This window comes from Lissotriton vulgaris, chromosome 12 (assembly GCF_964263255.1).
Source record: "Lissotriton vulgaris chromosome 12, aLisVul1.2, whole genome shotgun sequence".
Classification (NCBI taxonomy): domain Eukaryota; kingdom Metazoa; phylum Chordata; class Amphibia; order Caudata; family Salamandridae; genus Lissotriton; species Lissotriton vulgaris.
The window spans coordinates 587,281,935-587,303,191 of NC_141700.1; the positions used below are offsets into that span (position 1 = coordinate 587,281,935).

General features: G+C 42.2%; 1 protein-coding gene across 2 annotated transcripts in view; it reads left to right on the forward strand.

Annotated features, from left to right (window-relative positions):
* N4BP1 (NEDD4 binding protein 1) overlaps positions 1 to 21,257 on the forward strand; it is a 281,533-nt gene that overhangs the window by 118,105 nt on the left and 142,171 nt on the right. For both annotated transcript variants that reach the window (XM_086945445.1, XM_086945446.1), the window contains exon 4: positions 5,861 to 5,957. In XM_086945445.1, coding sequence (XP_086801571.1) covers positions 5,861 to 5,957 — 97 coding nt within the window. The remainder of the gene's footprint in view (positions 1 to 5,860; positions 5,958 to 21,257) is intronic.

Sequence of the window (21,257 nt, forward strand, 5' to 3'; positions counted from 1 at the left end):
TAAATGTCATCTACTTAGGACAATGCCTTTCTATCCACATTTTGAAGTAATTTAGTTACTCTGGCTGAAAACAACCCCACGCTGTTATTATACCCCTGGAGGAGTCTACAAAATAGTCGCTGGGAGCCCATTGCGGAGAATGCAGTTAAATATCTGCTCTGCAGGCGTTCTATTCTGGCAGAAAAATACATTTCAGATCTCAAGTGTGGTTTTGTATTTTTCCCGTACAATGTTATTCATTAATGCAGAACTGTGTGCATTTTCTACTGCAAATGTGTTAATGCAAGTGTTTAAATGTCTGTAATCTAAAACTAAATTATATAAATTGTCCAATTTTGATACAGGAAACATAGGGTTATTCATTTGAGAGGTTCAAGTTTCAATCACCCCTTGGTATTCAAGTTGATGTAAGATCTCCCTGACCTCCTTCGCTTTTTGCTTTATTGAATACTGCCATTTGGAGTGTTCTTTCATACAATTTATGTGAGACCCTAGTATCAGGTGTTTCCACTGTGATGTAATCATTCAAGTCCGCTGTCACCAGAAATCCCGTCAGGTTCTGGTGAGCTATTGTTACTTCTGCCACACTGCCTAGCATCGTCAGAGCTCATTCCCTGTTCAGCAGTCGAGCCCTCAGAATTCTGGGAATATCTGATCTTTTGACATGCAACCTTCTTTTTGAACTGTGTTTTTTTTGTTTTGGTTCATCTTCTTTTTTAGAAGTATATTCTTGAGCGTGCTGCTTGTCCCTGGACTTTGTACACTCTTCTTGTCTGTCTGGCCGTCCTTTCCTCTCAAGAGTTTTTCGTTGAACCCTGAAAGGAACGAGAGGAACGTGTCTCAGTACCCTGATACCTGTCAAGTTTCCTAATATTGTCACTATTCCTAAGGTTATACCTCCTTTTGGAAGGCTCCTGTAGAGGAGATCTACCTCTGGATTGATATCTGTTTTCTTTAACTTTTTGTTTTTTGTTATTGTCCCACTTCTTTTTTGACGAAGCAGGTGTCTGCTTAAAGGTGTCCTTTTCGGGACTACCCATCAGTTGTAGTTTCAATGCTTTTCCACCCAAACTGTCCCTGCCTAAATCTTCATACACAGTTTCAAATATTTAAAAAAAAGTTTGTGCTCCTGTTGTAAAGGACTGTACTCCCTGTGGATAGCCACTGATGCTGCCTCCCCTTTAATATTTGCTAATATTATAGCTGATACCTGGGCATAATTACGTAGTAATTTAATCCACAAGTACCATTTCGCTGCTGTTTTACCTATATCTGATCTCACATGATTTGTATAGTCTTCGTAAATCAAATCAGCGCTTTCTCCTCTAATGCACGAGTTGGAATCATCTCCTTTACAGCATAGGTATGGAAGTTCACAATAACCTTCTTGGGGCTCTAAGGGGGGATTTGGAGGGGGTAATGGGTGTCTTTCAGTTTAAGATTCATTTAAAGGGCTCTCTATGGGCGCTTTGGATTTCCATATCTAAAACAATATCCGGCCTGTCATGCAGGATACCTCCCTTAGAAGACTGTTAAACTTAAGCCTTGATCTTTCAAATTGCTCTGCCTCTTCCGGAAGGCTCAGCAGCCTCAGGCTGTTAAGCCTAGAATGGTTCCCCAGCCTTTGTAGGCATAAACGCTTTATTCTGCAGCTGCAGGTTTAGCTGGTCTGTCACTTGGGTGTTTGAATGCAGAGTGAGACTCATCTTCTCCAGGTTCTTTTCCAGAGTGGACGTTCATTATGGAAGATGCTCCAGTGGTTTCGATCTTTCCTGGCAGGCCGTCGACAAACGGTCTGTGCTTCTGCTTGCTCCGCCGAGATGTCGCCATTGGGTGTCGGAGTTCCTCAGGGCTCTGTTCTGAGCCCAACTCTATTCAACATCTTCATGACCCCTCTGGCGGCACTGGTGGAGTCCTTCGGGGCCCAGATCGTTTCCTACGCCGATGACACCCAGCTCCTCTTCACCTGTGAGAGGGGTGCGGACTTCGATGGAGGTAGGATCCAGGGTTGCCTTGAGGCTGTGTTTCAGTGGTTCCATCATAACAGCCTCAAGTGCAACTCGGATAAATCCGAGGTCCTCTTTTTTGGGTGCAGTTCGGACCCGGACTGGAAAGTGTGGTGGCCTGAGAACATGTTTCCACCAGCAAGTTCGTCCCAGGTGGCTAAAAACCTTGGGATTAAGATCGATAATGGCCTCACACTACGCTCGCAGGTAATCGGTCTCACTGGCACCTGCTTTGGCCTACTCCGGATGCTTCGCAAGTTCCTTCCCCTGCTATCGGAGGAACACAGGAAGATCACGGTGCAGGCGATTATAGGCTCGAGAATTGACTATTCCAACGTCCTCTATCTCGGCCTGCCAGAATACCTGCTCCAACGTTTACAGGTTGTGCAGAATTCGGCAGCACGTGCCATCTTTGGACTATCTCGCCGTGCTAGAGCCTCGGGCCTCCTGGAGGCTTTGCACTGGCTTCCTGTCCGGAAGCGGATAATTTTTAAGACTCTCACCCTGGCACACAAAGCCTTGCACGCCTCCGGAGCAAAATATCTTCAGAAAAGGCTGTCCTTTTACCTTCCTGCCAGGTCGCTTAGGTCTGAAGCCTTGTCTCTTGCTGTGGTGCCCCGCGTGAAGAGAGCTCGCATCGGTGGCCGCTCTTTTAAATTACTAGCGCCTCAGTTGTGGAACAAACTGCCTGTGTCCCTGCGTAGCACTCCTAACCTGTTGGCCTTTAGGAAGGGGCTTAAAACCTGGCTTTTCACCTCTTAGTTTTGGGCCCTATTAGGTTTCCTTTTTTCTCTGTTTTTACTTACTTTCCCTGTTGTGTTATGAGATTAGTGTGCAATTCAAAGCGTCGGGACACTCTTTTGAGTAGCTGCACGCTATATAAAACCCCTGTATAACATAACATAACATAACAAGATAATCACATTTCTTTTGTAATACACAGCATTTCCCCTGGATCTCTTACTGATTTATATCTGAAATCTCAAACTTTTTCTTTATGTCTGATGTGAGATTCAGTAAAATATTTTCCAAGGAATTGTGCAAGCCCCTCTTCCTGTCCATCTAAGTCTGCTGCCTTTCATCTTCCACCTTTTTCACCTCTGTAACATTTCTCTGAACCTCATGTGCTGTTGTGCCTCTTGGAGAAGAATTCAGGCTACGGATTGGAGGGACCCCCTACTGTGGAGAGCGGCCAGAATCAATTTGCTAAATGTAGGGATACGTCTTCTTCTCCCACAGTGCTACTCTGAGATACCCACCCCAGCACCTCTGACTGGCTAAGGCCACCTCCGCCAGTTACTTATGATCCTTCGACTGCTTCATTATTCTGAAGAAAGAATTAAGTGACAGAGTTGACATGGTGGCTGTCACACCGGCTGTTTTACCAGCTGAAATATGGCTAATCTTCCTTGGATTAGCAGTTGATTTCCTGACTAGTCCACCCCTGGAGACTGCTGTCTCCGGATTGCTCTGTAGTAGAGAGATTCCCCTCTCTTTTTTCTAAACCACAGCACAGCGAATACCTGTTTCTTCCTGCTCCTTTGGACCAACTAACGAGTTTTTGCAACTGGGTGCTAGCTAGATCTAACAAAGTAGCAAATGCCCTTGGCTCCGTCCAGTTTTTCTGTCTGTCTGACATCTCTGCTACCTCCTTTTTACCCCCCAGCTTCGATTCCTACTTCACAACTTCCTTAGGGGCAAACACAAGTTTTCCAATGTAGAAAGTGTCTTCCTGCTGCCTCATGCCTCTGTCACAGGAACCTGGACTGTGCCTCATATGCTGAAATCCCTCTTCCGCCCACAGATTATGCTCTGTGCTGAGGCTGCTTGCCTTCACCCGGAAACAAACGCGGGCCGCCAGAGCATGTACATGCAATGCACCAGCAAGGATCTCAAGAGTGCTCAGCATCTGGTGGAATTAACCTCATTCGGTCCTTCCTCTGAGCCACTATGGGGTGAGTGTCATACAAACGCTGCAGCCATAAATCGGAGTAAAATCGAAGGATAGTGTGTGCCGTTTACAGTGGGCAAAAAAAAATCTATTAAAAGTCATTGACCAGGTTAACTTCTCAGAATGTGGCCATACCCTAGTGTCGGGCTCCTGCGACTGGTGTTAGTCAACTGCCATGTTCCTGCTGCGGGAAATCCATTCCTAATTAGATTTGAACAGAATGATGTTTATCTACATGGAGATTTGTGTGCAACTGTAGTTTGTTTTAAATGAGCAGTGATGTAGGAAATATTTAATCAAAATAAATGAGATGGGAAATTTGATTACCAAGGGTACCTCGCAACCACTCAACACAGTAAATTAAAAACTTGCACAAACACCTGAGTGGGGATAATCCATAGGTAATGGCGTCAGTTAATTGATGTGCTTGTATGTTTTCCAAAGTGTGAATGCTGTGATCTGCGCAAGACTTAAGGCGCGCAGCAGCTATTGTAAAGGTGAAAGCTCGAAATGGAGCGCTTTAAAAAAAAAAAAAAGACCATCTTTAAATTGTTCAATAAAATGGCACTTCTGCTACATTTAACAAAGGAGGGGGAGCGAGCATTGGCAAATATAAAGAGCAGCTGTTTATAATTATGAGCAAAGGGAGCAAGCATGGGCACAAGTGAGTTTCTGAGCCTAAAAAAGCTTTCATGAAAAAGAGTCCTCAGACCGTAATCAATAACATGGTGAGTAACACCACATGTAAGAGGGACAGTCCTCATGGGAGGTTATAAAAGAAAAAAAGGAGGTACTAGTGACCATATTAACCAATGAAAAGCAGCAATTTACAAAGGGCAGTAGTAGGAGCCAATTAGAAAGATAGGTGTTGCTTAATGCCCATATCCTGAATATATCGTGTCTTGAAGAGACCGCGCAAGCGCTGCCTAGATGAGACCTAAAAAAATAATACCTGGCCTCTTGCCACCCACCTAAATCAGCCTCTGAAAACACCCTCCCCTGCTCCTCTCTAAATATAAAAAAATTATAATAATGAATACTTGGCCTCCTCTGACCGTGCCACACCACCAGGTGCATATGTTTACCCGTGACACTTTAAATATAGGTGACCCAAAAATAAGTATCTGGCCTCCTTTCATCCACAACCCCACCCCACCCCTCCCGGCACAAGGCCTCCTTCTGCTCTCACATTGAGAGCGGAGTGCAGGCACCCCACTGGCTCTTCAAGAGCAACTTAATAGTGCAGCTTCTTTTCCACCCTCCGCACAAGCCGGGAAACCCACTGACTGAGAAGAAGATGGTTGCTACAGGCTGTCTGCATGGTTCACCAACTGCCATTCTGCCACTCTGTTCGGGCCTCTGGAGACCTGGTTGAGACGGTGGAACAAAGAGAAAGCAAGGGCTTCCCCCTGTGTGATGTCATAAAGTGGATAATCAGTTTGGCTAACCACTGTTACGTCCCAGCAGTGAATTACCAGATTCGAATCTGGTTATTCACTGTAAAGGCCTCCTATGGAAACCATTTACAGCAACAACAAAAAAGTAAGTACAAGGACCCATGTAGTTGTAGAGGCAGTTATGAAACGAGGACTGTTATTGTTTCTTTACCTCTAAATCAATGTAGATCGATGGGGCATATTTTCTTACTGTGTCTTAGTTAAATATGTATTCCTAAATACTTTAGACCTTATAAGGTGTCTAATTTGTCCCTAATCAAATGTTGATTCAACCCCAGTTGGATACTGAATTTTGAAAGCGCAAAAGGCGTGTGTCAAAAAGATGGCTTTAAATTAAAAGAATTTCCTTGTGTGATAATAAATGCAATATTGATTGCAAGAAAATGTTTATTTTAAAATTATTCTGAATAACTGGTTTTTCTGAAGCATGATCTTTTCCTTTACAGAGCAGCACTTTCTCCAGCAGCTCCAGGATTTGGGAATTTTGTCTCTCACGCCTGCAAGAATGGTTTTGGGATCAAGAATTGCTTCACATGATGATCGGTATGGTGTTGGTATTTTTAATCCAAATCTCATTCCTCCTAAGACTGTACTACGGGGAAATAGTATCCTCTGTTAACTGGGAAGTAGCTTAGTGATCAACTTGCAGACCATTGAATGGATAGACCAGGTTTTAATTTCCAGCTTGTCACTGGACCAAAACGTTTTGAGGCTTGACAAATTATAAAGACTCCCTTTACAAAAAAAGATATTTGTAATGTATGAATACGAGTTTAAAAACCACTGCACAGTATTGTGTGTACTTCGACCTAAATTATTTGTCCTTCCATTTCACATCCTCACATTCCACCTTCTGTATTTCACTTTTAGCTGTACCTTACTTCCCATCTATTTCTTTGTAAGGTGTCTCCTGTTCAAGATGTGACGGAGCCATTAATGGCATTCTCTTTAAAGTCATCCGCTATTTTTCAAGCTGAACATATACAAGCAATTTTGTACACTGTCTATATTCAGGTGCATGTACAATTAAGGTGTCTTATGATAGAAAATAGAAATGAACAGACTACTACAATCCTTATCTCTTATCAAATGTACACTGCTGCTCTATTTAGTATGCTACGGTTTATTTTAAAAAATTGGGTTTATTCAGCAGCCATACCGAACTGGGGATTTAGGTGCAATTCTCACATTTGCTCTGGTACAGAACTATGCACCCCTCTACAGGTTATATAGTACCTAGGCTGTAGGTCTCCATTGTATTTGTGTTTTCACCATATTGTCACTGGGAGGATCTGGTTTAGTGCTGCTGTCATCTTTCACAAGCACTTAACACACAAATGTAATTATTTGTGTGTTGACGTATGAAACACAGATATTTAAACCTGTTATTGACTTCCCCATCCTCTTTCCACATTTGGTTGTATGCTGCAGAGAGAATAGTCTGATATATTTAGCATTACTTGAATGTGGACTTTTAATCCACTCATAGACACTTACAGTTGAACTCACTTGCATCATAAATGTTTTTTAGAGTAAGGATATCTTTAAATCCATTTTTCTTAAAATAGTTACAAAGAAATGCAAAAGAAGGGACCTGGTGCGGTGAAGATGGCAATGCTGTAGCTAGATTGACTTTTGCACATCTCATTCATTTTTTTATATCCTTTACACACGCCATCACCACTTGTGCTCTATTTTATTGCGGTGACAGGCTCAGCATGTGCACACTTCACTGTAGGGTGTCTCGCTCCACTCAATTTCAGCAGTTCTTCGGGCATGGCATCTGTACTGTAGGGTAGCTTACTGACTGCTTTTTCCTAGGTGTGTCCGGTCACACCATCTCTAAGCTACAATGTTGTAGCCATGCTTAGATGGCAAGCAGAGCGATTCAAAGCCCATAGCCAATTTATGGTGCAAGGTTCAGTTTTGGCCACAACTTGCTGGTATGATGTACATGGGTTATATTCCTAATGAGGCTCTGGGGTGGAGATGGAGAGGGGATCGATTTGGAATGTCTACAAGCAACCTTATGGGGAAGTGAACGCCGCCTATTTAGGGCTTTATAGCCTGGCATAAGCAGATCAGATGATTAGTGGTTGCAAGTGATCAGAGTTTTCCAGCCTGTCTAGGTAGGAGTCTTTCACCTTATATCACAAAGGCTTTACATTATCATCCAAAGTATCCTATCCGAATAAAAATAAGTTTAACATGAAATCTAATAAAGATGTCAAAAAATCATAGTGCATTCAAAAGTAGCTTAATTTCTTTAATACAATCATATTCCACTGTCTAGATCGCTCAATCTTAATGAACTGCAAGGGTTCATTTGACGCGAAACAAGTCTGCAGCTCACAGAATGCACTGATTTGTTGAAAGAAAGTCCAGTGCTAAGAGTCTGGGGCCAGATGTACAAAGCATTTTTCCGTTCGCAAATGGGCAGATTCACAGAAACTGGAAAAATGCTTGTTCTAATGTACAAAAATGCGATTCGGTAACTTGGTATCTAATTGCATTTGCGATTCCGTATTTGGAAGGGGCGTGTTTAGGGCGCCCCATCCAAATACTGGACCGATACATTATTTATTGCTGCTCTGCAGTTGAATTACATTTGCAAGCTGTAATACTTTACCACCAGTTTAAAACTTGTGGTAACCATTTCGCAAATGGGAATGGGTTCTCTTTGGGACCTGTTTGAGAATGTAAATGAAAATGTTTTATGAGCAGACAGTGGTCCCATGGACCACTGCCTACTCTTAAAAAAAAAAAAAAAAAAAAAAAAAAATTTTTAAATTCATCGTTTCTTTTGTTCTTCAACTCATCCAGTTTTCCTTTAAATAAAATAAATTGGTTTATTTAAAAGCAATCGCTAATATGGTGGTCTGACAGCAGGCCACTATCCATGTGATGGCTGTGATTCATAACGGGTCGCAAATTGTGACCTACCTCATTACTGTTAACGACGTAGGTCGATTTGCGACCCATTAGGAATCTCTAAATGAAACTCCATGAGTTTCATACATTAGGAATATTGATTTCCTTATTGTGACTCAGAATTGGGAAATCAGTGTTCCTAATGTTTGTACATCTAGCCCATAGTGTTCAGTTATTGATGGGACTTATTTCCATTGAATAAGAAAATTAGGTGCATTTAGGCTCTTGGCAAGGCTTCCAAGACTTTGTCTCCAAGCTACAATCGAACCCTCATCGTCTTGCCCGCACTGTAAACAACATTTCTGATAGAAAATTCTAACTGCAGATTCTTCACTTTTTGAATACTCCCCAGGTGACGGGCCGGATTCAGAAAATCTTAACAATACTCCTGCATGCCAACAGGTGTTGCTACGCTGCCTTGTGCCAGCATCGCCCCGCTCTGGAAGTGACACACAGGGCCTTATATAGGTACCTCCCATGCACACAGATATCAGTTCCTTTCTTTCCAGTAGACTCTGATGTAGAGCTACCCCTAATCTCTCTCTAAACTGCTGTTGTGACTACATTTTTACTATGTGCAAGGGATAATGTCACCTCCCAAATCTACAGGGTTCAAACCATTTGGAAAATGTTGCAAAAAACATGTGGTGTGCCTGGAGTTGAACTACGACAAAGTCCTGCAGTGACTGCACCTTGATGCATCCTAAGGCAATCCGTGAGAGAGAAGCTAAGGTTTTCGTGGTGAAATACAACAAGACTCTGTCGTGACCAGTTGAGGGCCAAAGATCGGTCCTAGCCCTACTCCTAAATCAATTCCCACCACAGATCTTCACGGTCCAAATCCTTGGGTAAGTACAAGTGCAAAAATGAAAACAAGAAGTCCAGGCAGAACTATGGCCCATCCTGCTACTCTTGATCTTCTGAGGAGGCGCGAGGGTGTCATTGTGCTTCCAGGTCACACTCAAAAAGTAGTTCCTTTTCAAAGCTGATGCCATTCCTTATTCTGTAGTAACCTGAATTTTAGATATAGTCCTCATCCCAGTAGCAAATCAAGGAATTCTGTGAAGCCATGCTGTGGCTTTTTTGGCACCCGCTCATGGTCTACAAACTGTGAGGTCACAGTGCGTCCTGTGAGTCATAAGCCTTTCTTCAATGAAAGAAACAACAAAACAATTTGCCAGTACTGTGCAATTATTTTATATATATTAGCAGAAGAGCTACTAATTACTCCTCTACAAAGACCAATCTTTCAGTCACAACAGTTTATGAAACCATCAGTGTTTATTTTATCATTTTAGCTGAACTGTCTTCCAGTTCTAGTCCATATATTTCATGATATTTTATTCTGCAATGTTTACAAATACATGTATATACCGTCTGTCAATATACATAACTCAGGGGAGGAACAGGGAACTGAATGCAGGGACAGATAAATCAATATGTTATTAGACAATTAGACGATTGACAAAAAACATCGACACTAGACAACAATCAACATTCATGGCTATCTACAGGGGGTTGGGGCGGTAGGGGTTGGTGGCGTTCCTTTCAAGGTGTTTATCATAGAGCCACAGGGTGTGACCTCATTGAATGAGCAGTATACCTTGGTTGCATTTATATCATTTTCAAATCATTTACAAATCCTACTGGATGTATGCTTCCATTCACTATTTTACCAACAAACACAATTCCAAGCCACCTAACACATAGCGCCTCAAACTGGTCGACGCGTTTCGAATCCTAAAATTTTAATAGGATTCTCCTCAGGACCGTGCAAAATCAATCTGTGAAAAAATAATAAAAAGCAAACTGTCAGTGGAAAGTAGAGGGACTCTCAACTCACATTTAGCATCCAACCACATTCAAAACGTTACCTGTCAGTGAAATGACTTGGGCACGATGATTTAGCTGAAAAATCAAAGGACATTTATATTCAGAAACTCTCTTGATCTCTGGGATCACCTACACTCGATTGTACGTAAAAAGTTTGGAAGACTCACTAGATTAAAGTGCTGACAGGAGCCTTATGAAAGCATCCTCGCTGTTGCAAAATCCATCGCCTCTATTTATTCTTAATCAATTCACGATCGCACCTCGACCAAGGTCTACAAAAAGAGAGAGAAAACGGAATGCAGCTTTAAATGTGCTATTTCAGGCTCCTTGCTGGAAAAACCATTATCGCCAGTCATGATCGGTGTCAGTTTCCAAAGGGGATAGGGGCCGCTTTCAGTGCGCTGGGTTCGGGGCTTCGCACTCAACTGAGTTGGATGAATCCTTCCTCATAACAACGGAGCAAAACGGGTGGCTCACTGTTTACCTGGGGGTTGTGTGCGTCTTCGTCCTCCACTGGGTCGCGGTTATCAATATGCGCGATGCTAGTGATCATCGGGTCGTTCTATTTTGAAGTAGCGGTTATTTCCGGGTATTATCGCTATGATTGATGGGAATTGTAGTTCAATTTGCGAGGTTCATGGGGATTGTAGTTCAAGTGCTACCTAGGACGAGTCGTAGTTTTAGATGGTGGGTTACATGGGGATTGTAGTTTAAGTGAGAGTATTGCACTTCATGTAGATTGGGGGCCTCCGTTTAACAACAGGTGCTAAGGCAGATGAGTCGAGGTAGAGATAGGTTTAAGAGGCACTTCGGTCTGGATATGCAGAATTCGCGAATGTATGAATGATTACTCAGAGGTGGAGATCGCTGGCGGAAAGCCAATGGCAGGTCTTACAAGCTATATAGTTCCGACATTTCGTTAAGTCCTCGTGTAGTCGTATTAAACTTTAAAATAAGCATGGCTTCTCTTTGGCGTAGTTTGGCCTCTACATCTCCGCCTCGGGGGTCATGGTCAATCTTGGATATTATGGTCCATTTCAGATCTTGTTCACCATGTAGTTCATCGAGCCAGTGTTGGACCAATGGGGCGGTCACTACTTTTTTCTTTATTCGAGATTTATGTTGGGACATCCTTTGTCTTGCTTCTTGTGTTGTTTTCCCTATGTACAATTTATCGCAGGGGCATAAGATGCCATAGACAACATTCTTGGATTTACAATTCGTGAATTGTTTGTGTTTCCACGATATTCCCGCATGCTGAAACAAATCCCCTTCAATAGTGGATGGACAACATGAGCACGTGCCGCATTTACGGTGTCCAGTTATGGGAGGGAGGTTGACATATTCCCGAACTGTCAATGGTCTTTGTTTAGGTATAGCTGCTCGCACAATATAATTAGCAATGCTCTTATCTTTTTTATATGCGAACAAGGGGCTTTCTGTGAATTGACTGTTAAGGTCTTTGAGTAGGTGCCAATTTTGATGGATCAGTCTTTTAAGCATGTTTGATGATGGACAATATGTCGAAACGCAGACCACCCGTTGTTGTTGATGTTTTTTTCGCCTCTCTAGTAACTCTTCTCGTGGTGTCCACCACGCCCGTTTGATTGCTTGGTTTAATAGTTTTGCAGGATAGCCCCGGGCTAACAGTTTTTCTTTGAGGACCTTCGCATGTTCCATAAATTCATCCTTGAAGGAGCAATTCCTGCGAATGCGTAGAAATTGGCCTACTGGGAGATTTTGTTTGAGGCTTCTCGGGTGATTGCTAGAGAAATCCAGTGCCTTATTGCGGTCTGTGTCTTTTTTGAACAGGGTAGTGACCAGTTGTCCGTTTGAACAATATACCTCAACATCCAGGAAAGACATTCTGGTATTTGAGGTCTGCAGTGTGAACTTTATGTCAATTGTCCTATCGTTAATCCAAACATGAAATTGTTGTAATTGTTCTGACGATCCTGACCATGTGAAAAAGACGTCGTCAATGTATCTTACCCAGCCTCCTATCCATTGGAGAAATGGGTTATCGTTGTAGATATACCTTTCTTCATATTGACTCATATAGAGAATCGCCAATTCCGGGGCAAAAGGACAGCCCATGGCGACTCCCTTGGTCTGAAAGTAGAAGTCATCGCCAAATTTGAAGTAGTTTTTTGTTAGCGCTAATTTAGCGAGTTGCAATATGAATTCAGTTGGTATTTTGGAAGGTTTTTCCCGTTTTTCCAAATAGATCTCTAGGACCTCCAATGCCTGATCTTGGGGAATTTGTGTGTACAGTGAGACTATATCCATGCTCACTAGCAGATCTTGGTTCTCATTGTATGGTATTTGCTCCAATTTTTTCAAGAAGTCAGTGGTGTCCAACAGAAATGATTTCACTGTTAGTGTGAACGGTTTCAAAAAGTAGTCTATAAATTTCGAGACCGGCTCGAATAGTGAATCACATCCCGAAATTATAGGTCGTCCTGGAGGGGTTTTTTCATTTTTATGTATCTTTGGAAGAACATAAAATAATGGAGTGCGTGGGTGTTTGTTTGATAGAAAATTAAATTCATTCTTTCCAAGGAAACCTTGTTCCAGTCCAATTTTTAAAATCTGACTTAGTTCTTCCTGTAGTTCCAAAGTAGGATCCTTGTTGATTTTCCGGTAGCAATTCAGATCTGATAGTTGTTTGGTCACTTCCGAGATGTATTCATTAGTGCCCCACACTACTATCGAACCGCCTTTGTCGGCTTGCTTCACTATGATATTTTCGTTTTGTTTAATCGATTGCAAAGCAGATTTCTGTTCTTGAGACAAATTAGGTTTTACATATCCCTTCCTTCTCTTTTCTTGTGCAGCCAGGGCTGAAAGTATGGTTTTTTCAAAATATGTAACCTCCTTGGGTACTTTAAATGCTGGCGGGCAAAAGCTCGATTTCTTCCTAAACCCAGTTGTTTCAATTTGGGGAGGGCTCTCTTTGTCCGCGAAAAAAGTTATCAATCGAATCTTGCGGCAAAATTCTATAAATTCCAGTTTCAACCTGACAAAGTCCGTAAATTTAGATGGTACAAAAGTAAGCCCCTTTTCCAGGACACTTATTTCCGATGAAGTTAGAACAGTTTGGGAGAGATTGAATACTGAAGATTTTTGATATGGGATTAGTTCTTGTAATTGTGCCTTCTTGTTGACATCTCCCATGGTTGATTGAATCTCGTTTTTCCTCGGGGCTTTTGGTCGCCCTGTCCTAAAAAAGGTTGCTGTTGTTGGTTCTGGAAATTAGGTTGATAATTCGATTGATATTGTTGCTGGTAATTCCTTTGGTACCCGCCTCTTTGATTGTATTGCGGGCGGGATGCGATGCGGGTGTTTGTTGGTAAAATAGTGAATGGAAGCATACATCCAGTAGGATTTGTAAATGATTTGAAAATGATATAAATGCAACCAAGGTATACTGCTCATTCAATGAGGTCACACCCTGTGGCTCTATGATAAACACCTTGAAAGGAACGCCACCAACCCCTACCGCCCCAACCCCCTGTAGATAGCCATGAATGTTGATTGTTGTCTAGTGTCGATGTTTTTTGTCAATCGTCTAATTGTCTAATAACATATTGATTTATCTGTCCCTGCATTCAGTTCCCTGTTCCTCCCCTGAGTTATGTATATTGACAGACGGTATATACATGTATTTGTAAACATTGCAGAATAAAATATCATGAAATATATGGACTAGAACTGGAAGACAGTTCAGCTAAAATGATAAAATAAACACTGATGGTTTCATAAACTGTTGTGACTGAAAGATTGGTCTTTGTAGAGGAGTAATTAGTAGCTCTTCTGCTAATATATATAAAATAATTGCACAGTACTGGCAAATTGTTTTGTTGTTTCTTGAATGGGCGCAGCCTTACTGTGCCATACGCCAGACCCGGTTTTGTTACATATTGATATAGCGGGCGCCAGCTCGCGAGGTGGTCTTGAGAGACCTGAATCAGTCTCGGACTTCTTGAAGGAATTGACTCCACATTTCGTGGTGTGTGGTTAGAGGCCACTGTTTTGTTGGTTATTCACATTGGATTTCGTAGATTGCATTCGGTGGTTCAATACACTTCGGTTTGTTTTTCTTTCACATTTTTTAATTTTACTAATTCTTTTGTTGTATGAATGTTAATAGTTGGTACTTAAAAGAGAGATTGTGGCAGGAATCCTAAAAAAAGTGTCACATACCCTAGACTATGTCAGAGGAACAAACATTTGCGTATAGTGAGGATCATATTAAAAAACTCTTGAAGGACCCTCCTCCATTTGGCTCCGCCACACTCAGTAACACAGCACAAGTGAACAATGAATCAGAGAAATTGATCCGTTTGAAGAAAAAACAAATAAGGACAGACCTGCATGGCCACTACCTACTCCAACATCTGAGGTCAGGCACCATACCATCTGGTTTAATAGTGAAAAACATACCAGTGATATTCACTGAGGACAGCGTGTACAAAAAAGGTTTCAGTTACATTGAAACCAAGTGCAGTCGAGACCTGATGGTCTTAACGATTGAAACTGCTCAACGCCTTTCTAAATCTCAACTTGAGGAAATCGAGAAACTAGAATCTGAAATAAAAACGAACCCCTTAATTCAAGACTCAAAGGCTCTACTGGACAGAGTCGAAAAAGAGATCCTCGAATTCAAAGATTTTACTGTCCAACAGAAAGATAACAACTTCGAAAGAGACAAACGAAATTTTAAATTTGAAAAAGCTTACCCGTATCTGCAACAAGAGTTCTACTCAAGACCTGAAGCAAGACGGTTTTTGAACGACAACCAGGGCAGATCTCGTACTAAATATCTTACCTTCTCCGACACTTCATCCTCAGGAGGGAGCGACTCAGAGCAAGGACCATCCCGCCCGCAATACAATCAAAGAGGCGGGTACCAAAGGAATTACCAGCAACAATATCAATCGAATTATCAACCTAATTTCCAGAACCAACAACAGCAACCTTTTTTAGGACAGGGCGACCAAAAGCCCCGAGGAAAAACGAGATTCAATCAACCATGGGAGATGTCAACAAGAAGGCACAATTACAAGAACTAATCCCATATCAAAAATCTTCAGTATTCAATCTCTCCCAAACTGTTCTAACTTCATCGGAAATAAGTGTCCTGGAAAAGGGGCTTACTTTTGTACCATCTAAATTTACGGACTTTGTCAGGTTGAAACTGGAATTTATAGAATTTTGCCGCAAGATTCGATTGATAACTTTTTTCGCGGACAAAGAGAGCCCTCCCCAAATTGAAACAACTGGGTTTAGGAAGAAATCGAGCTTTTGCCCGCCAGCATTTAAAGTACCCAAGGAGGTTACATATTTTGAAAAAACCATACTTTCAGCCCTGGCTGCACAAGAAAAGAGAAGGAAGGGATATGTAAAACCTAATTTGTCTCAAGAACAGAAATCTGCTTTGCAATCGATTAAACAAAACGAAAATATCATAGTGAAGCAAGCCGACAAAGGCGGTTCGATAGTAGTGTGGGGCACTAATGAATACATCTCGGAAGTGACCAAACAACTATCAGATCTGAATTGCTACCGGAAAATCAACAAGGATCCTACTTTGGAACTACAGGAAGAACTAAGTCAGATTTTAAAAATTGGACTGGAACAAGGTTTCCTTGGAAAGAATGAATTTAATTTTCTATCAAACAAACACCCACGCACTCCATTATTTTATGTTCTTCCAAAGATACATAAAAATGAAAAAACCCCTCCAGGACGACCTATAATTTCGGGATGTGATTCACTATTCGAGCCGGTCTCGAAATTTATAGACTACTTTTTGAAACCGTTCACACTAACAGTGAAATCATTTCTGTTGGACACCACTGACTTCTTGAAAAAATTGGAGCAAATACCATACAATGAGAACCAAGATCTGCTAGTGAGCATGGATATAGTCTCACTGTACACACAAATTCCCCAAGATCAGGCATTGGAGGTCCTAGAGATCTATTTGGAAAAACGGGAAAAACCTTCCAAAATACCAACTGAATTCATATTGCAACTCGCTAAATTAGCGCTAACAAAAAACTACTTCAAATTTGGCGATGACTTCTACTTTCAGACCAAGGGAGTCGCCATGGGCTGTCCTTTTGCCCCGGAATTGGCGATTCTCTATATGAGTCAATATGAAGAAAGGTATATCTACAACGATAACCCATTTCTCCAATGGATAGGAGGCTGGGTAAGATACATTGACGACGTCTTTTTCACATGGTCAGGATCGTCAGAACAATTACAACAATTTCATGTTTGGATTAACGATAGGACAATTGACATAAAGTTCACACTGCAGACCTCAAATACCAGAATGTCTTTCCTGGATGTTGAGGTATATTGTTCAAACGGACAACTGGTCACTACCCTGTTCAAAAAAGACACAGACCGCAATAAGGCACTGGATTTCTCTAGCAATCACCCGAGAAGCCTCAAACAAAATCTCCCAGTAGGCCAATTTCTACGCATTCGCAGGAATTGCTCCTTCAAGGATGAATTTATGGAACATGCGAAGGTCCTCAAAGAAAAACTGTTAGCCCGGGGCTATCCTGCAAAACTATTAAACCAAGCAATCAAACGGGCGTGGTGGACACCACGAGAAGAGTTACTAGAGAGGCGAAAAAAACATCAACAACAACGGGTGGTCTGCGTTTCGACATATTGTCCATCATCAAACATGCTTAAAAGACTGATCCATCAAAATTGGCACCTACTCAAAGACCTTAACAGTCAATTCACAGAAAGCCCCTTGTTCGCATATAAAAAAGATAAGAGCATTGCTAATTATATTGTGCGAGCAGCTATACCTAAACAAAGACCATTGACAGTTCGGGAATATGTCAACCTCCCTCCCATAACTGGACACCGTAAATGCGGCACGTGCTCATGTTGTCCATCCACTATTGAAGGGGATTTGTTTCAGCATGCGGGAATATCGTGGAAACACAAACCATTCACGAATTGTAAATCCAAGAATGTTGTCTATGGCATCTTATGCCCCTGCGATAAATTGTACATAGGGAAAACAACACAAGAAGCAAGACAAAGGATGTCCCAACATAAATCTCGAATAAAGAAAAAAGTAGTGACCGCCCCATTGGTCCAACACTGGCTCGATGAACTACATGGTGAACAAGATCTGAAATGGACCATAATATCCAAGATTGACCATGACCCCCGAGGCGGAGATGTAGAGGCCAAACTACGCCAAAGAGAAGCCATGCTTATTTTAAAGTTTAATACGACTACACGAGGACTTAACGAAATGTCGGAACTATATAGCTTGTAAGACCTGCCATTGGCTTTCCGCCAGCGATCTCCACCTCTGAGTAATCATTCATACATTCGCGAATTCTGCATATCCAGACCGAAGTGCCTCTTAAACCTATCTCTACCTCGACTCATCTGCCTTAGCACCTGTTGTTAAACGGAGGCCCCCAATCTACATGAAGTGCAATACTCTCACTTAAACTACAATCCCCATGTAACCCACCATCTAAAACTACGACTCGTCCTAGGTAGCACTTGAACTACAATCCCCATGAACCTCGCAAATTGAACTACAATTCCCATCAATCATAGCGATAATACCCGGAAATAACCGCTACTTCAAAATAGAACGACCCGATGATCACTAGCATCGCGCATATTGATAACCGCGACCCAGTGGAGGACGAAGACGCACACAACCCCCAGGTAAACAGTGAGCCACCCGTTTTGCTCCGTTGTTATGAGGAAGGATTCATCCAACTCAGTTGAGTGCGAAGCCCCGAACCCAGCGCACTGAAAGCGGCCCCTATCCCCTTTGGAAACTGACACCGATCATGACTGGCGATAATGGTTTTTCCAGCAAGGAGCCTGAAATAGCACATTTAAAGCTGCATTCCGTTTTCTCTCTCTTTTTGTAGACCTTGGTCGAGGTGCGATCGTGAATTGATTAAGAATAAATAGAGGCGATGGATTTTGCAACAGCGAGGATGCTTTCATAAGGCTCCTGTCAGCACTTTAATCTAGTGAGTCTTCCAAACTTTTTACGTACAATCGAGTGTAGGTGATCCCAGAGATCAAGAGAGTTTCTGAATATAAATGTCCTTTGATTTTTCAGCTAAATCATCGTGCCCAAGTCATTTCACTGACAGGTAACGTTTTGAATGTGGTTGGATGCTAAATGTGAGTTGAGAGTCCCTCTACTTTCCACTGACAGTTTGCTTTTTATTATTTTTTCACAGATTGATTTTGCACGGTCCTGAGGAGAATCCTATTAAAATTTTAGGATTCGAAACGCGTCGACCAGTTTGAGGCGCTATGTGTTAGGTGGCTTGGAATTGTGTTTGTTGGTAAAATAGTGAATGGAAGCATACATCCAGTAGGATTTGTAAATGATTTGAAAATGATATAAATGCAACCAAGGTATACTGCTCATTCAATGAGGTCACACCCTGTGGCTCTATGATAAACACCTTGAAAGGAACGCCACCAACCCCTACCGCCCCAACCCCCTGTAGATAGCCATGAATGTTGATTGTTGTCTAGTGTCGATGTTTTTTGTCAATCGTCTAATTGTCTAATAACATATTGATTTATCTGTCCCTGCATTCAGTTCCCTGTTCCTCCCCTGAGTTATGTATATTGACAGACGGTATATACATGTATTTGTAAACATTGCAGAATAAAATATCATGAAATATATGGACTAGAACTGGAAGACAGTTCAGCTAAAATGATAAAATAAACACTGATGGTTTCATAAACTGTTGTGACTGAAAGATTGGTCTTTGTAGAGGAGTAATTAGTAGCTCTTCTGCTAATATATATAAAATAATTGCACAGTACTGGCAAATTGTTTTGTTGTTTCTTGAATGGGCGCAGCCTTACTGTGCCATACGCCAGACCCGGTTTTGTTACATATTTCTTCAATGAAAGGCAACTTGCAAACGTCCAAGCTCAGATGCCAGAAATACACACGGCATATAATCTAATTCTCCAGCCCTACATGTTCCAATCAGATGCTTACTGGTGTTGGTTGACTGGGATGTAATCGCGGGTCAAGCAACAGCCACAAACCCTTGCAGGGTTGAAGTACAAAAAGTAAGTAAATTAATCTGTGCTTAACGTTCGGTAGCTTGATACAAAAAGCAGTCCGGCTTAATTTGGAGACAGTGTGTAAAGTATGTATGCAGCACACAAACACTAATACAATGAAAACACAACAGAAGTAACATCCCAAGCCAATTTAGAAGTGATAAAGTACATTTTAAGAAATTATTTGACACCAAAATGACACATCCAATCAGTAGAACCGGAGTTTTGAATTTTAAAGGAATTCTGAAGAAGTGTCTGAGCAGGTAAATTTCAGCAGGACAAGGCTTCTGGAGGTGTCCTAGGAGGGAGCTTTGTCGTTGGATGGCCTTGGGTTGAAGCTGCAGTGAATATTTCTTTTTTCGGACTTAGTCCACGAAATTGAAGTAAAAAACCTCCAGAGGGATGAAGCAGTTGGCTGTGGACAGAGACAGTTCTGTGAGGCCGGATACCCCTTTGGCGGGGGATCACTGAAAAGGAATTGCTGCTTCATACAAGAACTTAGCTGGAGAAGTCTCAAAGTCAACCGGACTGACAATGCACCTCGGGCGGATAGGCAAGCAAGTTAGTCCCAGACTCCTCCTGGTTCTCCGAGTACTTTTTGGCCAAAATGTGTCCTCCGCTTTGGTTTTTGCCCATATGAGCTCCTTTAGCACCACAACCATTGCTACAGAACTGGTAGGACACATCTTGGGGTGTTCAGGACTCCGGCTGGGCCCAGGTGCGGGTTTAAATTGATGGGAGCTTTTTATGTCCCTGTGGCTCGGAAAAGGACCGCAGACTAGCAGTTGGAGTCCATGCAGGGCTGGCATCTGAGGTTTCAAGGCAGGCTACAGACAGGAAAGTAGTCCTTCCAAGTACAGCAGCAGTCTGGCTGAGTGCAAGTCACAGTAGCAGGCAATCCTATGAGAGTCTTTCCGCAGGTCCAGTAGTGAACTGAAGAGTGGGTCTTAAGGCCCTATGTTTATCCCCTGGTGCCCTTCTGGAAGGTGGGAGCAGTTTCTGGAAAAGTTCTTTGAAGTGCATGAAATGTCCTGGCTCCAAGCTAGCTGCAGTGACAATACAGGATTGGTATGCCCTTTGTGTGAACACAGAGCACAGACTATGTAGGTGCAAGTGGGCCTGTGCTTAGCTATGCCCCCACATCCTGCCAGCAGATGGCCCATTGTGACATCCCTAATCCCTCTATTGTGTGAATGTCTGGGAGGAATTTTCAAACTGTCAGCTATTCCTCTACGCATGACCCAAGACAGGCTGTAGGCACATAGGAATAAGGGCAGGAAAATCCCAACTTTCTAAAAGTGCCTATTTTCAAAATTGGAGTGAGAAATCTGACTGTAACTTGAAAGGTGATTTATCATTACAATTTCATAGGTACCAAACATGACATATCTCCTTGCTCCTAATTAGGAATTGCAACTTATTAAATCAAACAAGGAATCCCCAATATTATCCTGCAAGAGGGATAGGCCTCAGAGGAGTGAAAAACTAATTTAGACTTTTTTCACTAGCAGGACATGTAAAGCTTAAAAGTACATTTCCAACCTTTTAATTACAGTGCACCCTGCCTAATGGGCTACCAAAAACCTTCCTTGGGGATGACTTATACTTAATGAAAGTGACATGGCAGTTTAAAACTGCAATGGTCGGCCTGGGGCATGTTTCACAGTGCTTCGTAAGTGGGTGGTGCAGTAAGCGGTGCTGCAGGCCCACTAGAAGTGTTAGTTTACAGGCCCTGGGTATATATACTATTCTACAAGGAACTTATAAATAAATTAGATATGCCAATTGGGTATATGCCAATCAAGCCATGTTTAGGGGAGGGAGCACAAGCACCTGAGCACTGGTTAGCAAGCGCACTGGGTCTTAGGGCCTACAAAAACAAATTCAACAAAAAGAAGAGGGTTAAAAGGCGAAAGGTTTGAGGATGACCCTGCTGAGGGCCGGGTCAAACAACACACTAAGTAA